This window comes from Apis dorsata, unplaced genomic scaffold (genome assembly GCF_000469605.1).
Source record: "Apis dorsata unplaced genomic scaffold, Apis dorsata 1.3 scaffold_370, whole genome shotgun sequence".
Taxonomy (NCBI): Eukaryota; Metazoa; Arthropoda; class Insecta; order Hymenoptera; family Apidae; genus Apis; species Apis dorsata.
Window position 1 is genome coordinate 147,944 of NW_006263634.1, and position 8,580 is coordinate 156,523.

At 31.6% G+C, this 8,580-nt stretch overlaps 3 protein-coding genes across 6 annotated transcripts in view; 2 read left to right on the forward strand and 1 right to left on the reverse strand.

Annotated features, from left to right (window-relative positions):
* Positions 1 to 1,186, reverse strand: part of LOC102676608 (high affinity copper uptake protein 1) — a 5,748-nt gene extending 4,562 nt beyond the window's left edge. For both annotated transcript variants that reach the window (XM_006618697.2, XM_006618696.2), the window contains exon 1: positions 937 to 1,186. The gene's annotated coding sequence lies outside the window, so the exon portion shown is untranslated. The remainder of the gene's footprint in view (positions 1 to 936) is intronic.
* A 241-nt stretch (positions 1,187 to 1,427) lies between these two features.
* On the forward strand, positions 1,428 to 2,579 carry LOC102677714 (anaphase-promoting complex subunit 15-like). The gene is made up of 3 exons (XM_006618706.2): positions 1,428 to 1,667; positions 1,765 to 1,824; positions 2,172 to 2,579. The coding sequence occupies exons 1-3, from the start codon at positions 1,542 to 1,544 to the stop codon at positions 2,391 to 2,393; spliced, it is 408 nt and encodes a 135-aa protein (XP_006618769.1). The 5' UTR covers positions 1,428 to 1,541; the 3' UTR covers positions 2,394 to 2,579.
* Positions 2,580 to 4,549: 1,970 nt separating this feature from the next.
* The window catches only part of LOC102677853 (ecdysone-induced protein 74EF), a 172,364-nt gene continuing 168,333 nt past the window's right edge, over positions 4,550 to 8,580 (forward strand). For 2 of the 3 annotated variants that reach the window (XM_006618707.2, XM_031511952.1), the window contains exon 1: positions 4,550 to 5,961. The gene's annotated coding sequence lies outside the window, so the exon portion shown is untranslated. The remainder of the gene's footprint in view (positions 5,962 to 8,580) is intronic. The other variant, XM_031511953.1, reaches the window with a different exon arrangement.

The window sequence follows — 8,580 nt, forward strand, 5'->3', positions numbered from 1 at the left end:
TGAACTGTTGAATATACGATGTTCCATTGGAATCCTTATATTGAAATACCAAGATTCCATTGAAGGAATATGCGTTATAATTTTCCCGGTAGAAGATGTTTCGATTATCGATTTATTCCATTAAAGAGCAATGGTACATCGCCTAATAAGAAGCAAAAAATGAAATTTCAAATGACACCATAAAAAGTGAGATATTCGTTTAACAATATATAAATTTTAATAATTTATTAAATATATTGAAATATAAAATTGAAGTCAATCGAGAGTGCACGGTTTCAATTGGATAGATGAGGTATTGTGAATAGCTAATTACGATTAACTAACACATGGCATAGTAATGCCGAGATTTCAAAACGAAAATTAATTTCAGCGATAAATATTAAAATATAAATATAAATATTAATATTAAATTTTCGATAATTTTTTATTTTATGAAAAAAAATATTTTGTTTCAAATCGTAATTTAGATAAAATATAAATTGCATGAATTCAACCAACATTCTCAAAGAGATTGGAGAATTCAAGTCATACATTCACTTTTTATCTTTTCGAACTATCACTAAAATGTATGTCATTTATATAAACTTAAAAGAAACGAAATTGAAATGTTATCATTTAATAAAAATTGAAAATAAAAGTGGAAAAATTAACGTATTATTATCAGATTTTAGAAAGTAAAACACGATTAAAAAATTATATTAACACTAAAATGTATGAATGTTTGATTATATGATACTTTCTTACTGCATTCTAGTAATGTAAATATACCTGTCAATGTGAAACATTCCTATTTAATTTATATCATATATTTAAAAATTTATTACATATATAAAAGAAAATTTTAAATTAAATACTGAAAAGAATTATACTATATATGTTAATTACATCAGATTGTTCTAATTTGATAAACAAAATATTAACAATTCTTAAATTTACCTTTATTAGATGATCGAGGTTATGTTGTACAAAATGTTTTCTCTTCGTAAAAATACTTGAATGCGATTATAATGAAATAAATAGACACTTTCGCAGATTTCTCTGCGAGAACGCACAAGCAATCTCTTAGAGACCCATTAATGAACTGTACGTAACATTCACGGTTTCCTTCATCGCCGTAGATGAAACATAACGAAGACAAGGATTAATGGTTTTCAGTGGGTAAACACGTGACACTAGAGTAGTAACATAATTATTTGTATTCTACAATAGATGGCGCAATAAGTACGCGCCATACATGTTTTATATTTGAAATATTGTGAGGTTATAAAATAAAATCATAAAGTTAAAATAACTAAAATATATAAAAATATTGAAAAAATTATATAAAAATCTAATCTTATGAAATTATGGAAATATTTATTATTTTCCTGTATATAGATAAATATACTGTTTTCTTAAACATCTAACAATATTTGAATAAGAAATTACAAGCGCCAAAAATCAAACATGTTTGTGCGCATGTGTAAATAATTTGTGTACTTCTGATAATTTGAGAGCTGAATTATTAATTGTTTTTAATAAATTTTGACAAGATTTTTAAAATGTCGATTATGCCATTATGGCCAAATTTACAACCTAGAGCAACAGATCCTTTGTGGTTTAATGCCGATAGACCTTGTGATGATGAAAGTGAAGTAGTTCAACTTGAAGCAGAACATCAAGCGTGGGTAAGTATAGTACACAATTCGATAAGTATTATCTATATATAAATATCAAATTGTTTGATTACTTTGATTATACTTTTATCTTTATTTTTTTCTTTAGAGAGAACATGTTCGGGTACAAGGTTATGATCATATCCCCATAGGAAAGACAGTTAGTGACGTAAGTTAACCTCACTTTTTTCTAGCATACATCACATTACAATATATTCTATTATTTAATAATTTCATTTTATTTTTATAGTTTCTTCATATTAATTAATATTGACAAAATAAAAATAAAAATAAACATAAATAAAATCAAAATTGTTAAATTGCTTATCATTTGTGGTTATCATTTAATAACGCTATTACCGACTGTCAAATAACATGCAGCAAATGAAAACAAATCTTTTTTTATTTTTAAATAAAACTTTTATGATAAATTAGTTTTTGATATTATTAAGTTTTTTTATTATCTATCGTTTTAAATAAAATTATTATATAATTTATGAATGTAATTGTGCATAGTTTAGAGGATCAGAAGAGGAAGAAGAAGAAGAAGAAGAAGAAGAAGGTGAAGGAGAAGAAGAAGAAGAATCAGATACTCATGAAGAAGAAGAAGAAGAATTAGACGAAATTGATATGGAAGTGAGCTACTCACATCAACAACAAACTTCCAGTCCAACAGATACAGTGACAGATCCAGTATCAATTAGAATGGTCAGCACACATACTGGTCGTTATTCTTAATTAAAATATTGTAGTTGTTATTTAATTTATTTAATTTTAATTTAGCTTTTTTAAAAAAGAAAAATTAATGTTTATTTTTAAAAATAATTGTGTTTATATTTTAAAAATTAGCAATAAAATATAGGTTTATTTTATCATTAAAAAATTAAGAACATATGAAAATAAATAAAGAATCATAATACTTTTTATATTTTAAAATAATGCGATTTTTAAATCCTTAAATATCATAGTAGAATGAAAGCATAATGAATACAATATATAATACAAATTACAATATATAATAATAATAAAATATAATAATGAATTACAATATATAATAATATACTAGCTATCCTCTTGTAAATAAGCGTCATTATTATGAATAGTCAGCATTTTGGAATTACTACGTGTCAGGTCAAAAACCCCTTGGCACGCCGAGTAATGCAAATCACGATTCATAGTATCGAAAAAATTAGCATTAAAGAAATATATGTATATACATTCATATATAGTATATATATTTATATAAAAAATATATATATTTATAAATAAATTTCCATTCAATTTTAATTCATAAATTAAAAAAATAGGATCACTAAAAATTTTTAACGATGAATAAATTTAGCCTACATTCGTTCCTATCATAATCTCTACATCAGAGTATAAAATTTCTTTTAAAGTACGATCCGTGGCTCGTCGAAAGCGATCGAACACAAGGGCTTGCCCCCTGTCCCTTTCTCTCATACCATGTTCCATCTTTCTCTTTGGAGAACGGGGCAAGTCGGTACCCCGCCTCGCTCGTAAAGGGCCGTGGAACCGCATCATGCTCGACCGGGACACTCTCTGTACACTCCGTATACCTACCTATACTAGGTGTAAGTACACGCGAGAATGTATTATATACCTATATACAGCGCCGGCTCTCTCGGCGTGTAACTGAAGTAAAGCCAGGTTGGTGCCCCCGCTAGGGTGAACGAACGGGTACGCTCAGGCAAAAGCGAACCCGTGTGCCTCCTCCACCTCCTCTTTCTCTTTCTCCACCACCTCCTCCTCTAGCAACGACCTCCATCTCCTCCTCCGGTCGAAGATCTTCGCCTCTGATGTCACACAGTGGTGGAATTGCAAATTTTTTATATCTCTTTTTTTTTTCTTTTTCTTTTCAAATATACTATATTGGTCCGTTAGGGAACGAGTACGGCTCAACGCGCGCACAACCGGCCGAAAAATTTTAATCGTACTGCACAACAGTTCCTTCGCGTACAGCGTTTCGAAGCACTCGTGGAGAAATCTTTTTCGCGTATTCGATATCTACGTTGACCACCTTGAACAAGGAATATTTAATAACGACCACTGTTAAAACCGAGTGACAAAAGATTTGCAATTTTATTCGAGCAACCAAATCGTTTCAAGGTTAATTTAACTGCACATATCGCGAGCGAGCGGGCCGTGCGAGCATTTCCATCTCGTGCTTAGTATTGCCGCGCATAAATCTCGGGATTTATGAATCGCGAGTTTCGTAGATGGTAATACCTGCCGGATTTATGAATTAATACCGGTCATATTAGATGCATAAATCTTAACATTCAGGTAGATGGAATCGTCTATGGAGATTATTCCACCGCTTCGTGATTCTACTATGGCACATCTGTAGATTACCGCTATCAATCTTTATCGTTTCCAACCTGAAAGGGGAAAAATAAAGAATGGCAGAACTCGTTCATTTGTATCGCGGACATCTGCTTGTGCATGAAATCTAAAATGCTGTATGTGCTATCGATCGCTGAGATTCAATTTATTTCGATTTTCTTTTAGTAAATTTCTATTAACTAATTTCCAAAAAACTTTAACGTATATAAAAATGAATTTAATTCACTATTTCGATGACACATGCTTGAAATCAATAAAATTATCGAATTTTAATAAACGCATACAATATATATAATATTTATATACATCGAACGAATGATTTACGAAACAATTTCAGTATATTCGATCAACTTCACAGCGTATTAATATCGATTTGATCTTCCGACCCATATATGGCTTGCTTAAAAATTCGATTCGAGTTTGAAACGATATAACAATATGTCTACCCTTTTTTCGAGATTTCTCTAGAACGTCTGTTTGAATATATCGAAACTCGATCGATACGAGTTGACTTACCGGCGTCAACTTAATCGTTGTGCGTTCAACGCGAATGGCGAATACGCAATAAGACGTTCTACTGTTTGCAACAGTTAATGTTTCGGTTAGTGATTTACTGTTACCGCGGTGGTTGATCGTGCGTCAACCGATTTCACCGGTGCAGAATGCAGAAGAATGCCGCTGTAGGGGGTAGACCTCAACGACTAATGTTGAGTTAAGCACCCTAACCTACCTCAAAAGACATTATACGACGTAACAGATAATAAATCCTCTGTTTCAGTGTACCGAGATAGCGAGTTGGAAGAAAATGAGAGTGTCGAGAACGAAGATGGACGAGACACCTTTCTTTTGACGATTATGAGCTGTTCGGATTTCATAGAATATCTCTCTTCGTAATTTAGAATGGACGAAAGTAGTTAGGAAAAGCGCATGGGAGGTGAGGTTAAAACACGTCAAAACACAATACGAACGTAAAACAGGATATACGATTAATCGAAAACGCCTAAGCGGGACTGACAGTGGCGTAATACTACGCACGTCGCGAAAGAAAGCAGAGAAAGTATTTAAATGAAGCATAAATCGAGAAGAAATAAGAGTTACGATCGTTCGTCAGAAACGACTGTGATAATGTGACAAATAATTAGAATCATTGACTATTTATTCGTATTACAATACAATTATAATATTTGCAATAATATAAAATAAAAGGAAAAAGAAAGAAAGAAGTTAAAAACCGAAAAAAGTAGAATTGTAATAATAACGAAGAAGGAATATCAAGAAGGCAGGATCGACAAAGAGCGAAATATTTGAGAGAAATGCACGAAAAGGCCTTTTGGAGCGACAAGGAAAGAGTGGGGAGGCTCGCGGTAGAGAGAGTCGACGCATCGAAGACGACGTGCGAAAGAATGAGAGAGAATGAGACGAGCGCGAGCAGGAAGAGCGGCACGAGCGAGAGTCGGGGAGTTCGGGAGTACTCGGCCGCTCAGTCGAACGCGCGATTACAAGCACACGAGACGCGTGGGCTCTCTCTCTCTCGACGACCAAGCTGAAAGTGTTTCGTACGCGACCACGTGCCGGCTAAACCGCCGGAACGTAACAGAACGATACACGACGAGAACATACATCGAGTGACATCGTAAAGGACACAGTGCCGTTTGCACGCTCGCGATCATCTCCATCGATTTTCGCTTCGATTTCACGAACTTCACGAAATCTTTTTCTACTGGATGTGTACGAAGAGTGAAAAACAATACGTCGTAACAGAACGATCGTGACTTTGAGTAAAATTTTCCGACGAGGACGGTGCGCGTACAGTGAGTGGGTGATTTGTCAGTTGGTGACTTGAAGTGAACATTAAACCGAAAAAGAAGAACGATCAACGATCAAATAGAAGGAAGTTTTGCGAGCTTGTTAGATCCAGATGTCACGGGCGCATCCTCGATCGGTGAGTGAATACCATTATGTTTAATATTACACAATATTCTTCTGAGAGGGCGAATTACGCATCCGTTATTAAACCGTTAAGGTTAGGTTCGTAGCGTTCGTGCTTTCAATTTAATTAAGTATACAACATCGTAGTTGATAATTCTATGGTCTTCGGTAACAGAGTTTCCCTAAGGATTTTTAGTCGTCTTGTAAGATATCAATTGAAAATATAGCGATTTAACGTAGATGTTATAGCACGACATTTTTTTCTTTTTTAAGCGAAATTGGTGAAATCGGGGCAAGAAGGGATCATTGACCGTAGTTTGAGACGGACTAGGACATCGTTGAAAGTTTCGGTCACTCGTGGAAAAAGTGTTGGTACTCTGTCGAACGAATCAGCAACGACCCAATTCTTTTACCAAACTTTTCCAGACGTTTCCATATATTGCGCGTTATGGATGCCATCGAAACATTACCATCCCGATTTCTATTGCGCACGTATTCTTGGTACATTGTTTATATTCGTAGTTAAACACATTCGAACGAACAGCTTATTCCTTTACTTGGAACTAAAATAGAAGCGTAAGATTCTACGTTTAAGCTAAACCTAGCCACACCAGTCAATATTTAACTTTTCTTTTTTTTTAGGATATCTTTCGCACCCATCTATCTTCTGCTCGAAATCAAGTAACGCAAATTTTATAGCCGAAGCTGTATAGTTTGTCGAATATATGTAATGCCATTACATGTAAAGCTAGGCTCTTTTTATTTTGATATTTCGCAAGTTTTCATTGGCCTCTGTATGAAATGACCTACATTTATGTATTAAATATGTGGATTTGAAATCATATACAATAAGATAAATAAGTAGCTTTAGAAGGTCTTCTTGCGTTATGTTTATATTATAATACGCCACGATGCATTTTATATTTTATTTTAATGACTCGCATATCTTTCGATTCTTTTTTTTTTTTTGTCGACATTTTGATTTTTATAACTTTAAAATTCTGTGCTCGTTAATTACACTGGATCGAAAAGAAAAGAAAAAGATTCAGGTAGAGGAAGAAAGTAGTCGAAGAAATTAAGAGCATTGCGCGGTTTCTGGTTACAGAAAGTTAGCGTAAAATGGGTAAGCGTTATGATTATGTAGCGTCATGTTGAATGTATTTATAACGAATCGCGGAAATCATAATTCCAAGGAGACGTAAAGCGAATTACAGAGAAAGTCTCGTGCATATACGCTCGCCCATTCGTTTCTGTGTACTTGATCGCGAACAGTAAAAAATTCTCGTTCGATGAAAAGTGAAATTAACGAAATCGTCAAATCCATCGCTCGCGGTAGATTATCAACCTATTCTAGATTATCTTCCGGCAATTTTGTTTTTTCTCTTTATTATCCTTAAAAGAGTCTTTATACATATAAAATGGAGAATTCCAATAAAAAATAGTAATATATCATATTTTTATAAATTTAGAAAAAGGAAAATTGGAGGAGATTTTATTTTTATATTTTTTTTTTTTAAAGAAAGGAATATCTTTTTCTAAAAGATTCATTTTATAATAAATGTTTAAGTAAATTAAATATTTCAAATAAATTATACTATTTTATTTCTGTTATTTGTTTGTTGTACATATATTCAATGCATATGTTATATTTAATATGCGGTATAATTAATTAATAATAATAAAAATATATAATAAATGAAGATCTTAATAATTTTAGATATATAGAATATATATATTTACATAGAATATAATTTTAAATATTAGATTCAAATGGCATGTGCTTTTTCATTCATGATACATTTGAATTAGTTATTGGATATTAATTAATTTTTTAAAATTTAAAAAAAAACATGAAATAATTAAATTATTGGATTTTTGAGATAAAACTTAAGTCTTCATTTATTTGTATAAATAATTGCAATAAGTTTTTTTTCAAAATATGAAAATATTGAAATAGGAATTCACAGTTTAATTTATCCATTTCTGTAGAAAGTATTAAGAAACAGTGGTTAATCAGAGGCTAATAAAATAAAAATTTCATCTCATTACGATATAAAAAGTTACGAGTGTTAAAAGATATTAAGTTTCCTTGTTATGAAACATTAGCAATAGATAAGTAAAATAATAATTTATTACCGGAAGTTCACACTCTCGTTTTACATTTTCATTAATATTCTTTTCACTTTACTAAAAACATATTGAATAATCAACTTTTTATACATCTTTACGTAAACAAAATTAATTCAAACATCTTCAAATTATTCATAAATTCTCAATATCTCTTTAAATTATTATTTTACCACATACACATGCACATGCATATATATATATATATTTTCAATTAAGATTTCACAATTTCGATTCGCTTTTTATTTTTACATCTTTATGTAAACAAAATTAAAAAATACCTTCAAATTATTCAACAAACTGCAAACAATGTATCTCCAAATACTCATAAATTCTTAATTCTAATTCATATACGCATCTATTTTCTAGGTCCTCAACTTTGATTCGCACAATCTTCTAAAGAAAAAAACAACGAGATTGCATGGATCTTTCTCTCTCTCTCTCTCTCTCTCTCTCTCTCTGCTCTTGGTATTTTCGCGAGCTGTAGGAAAAAAAAAAAAAAGAA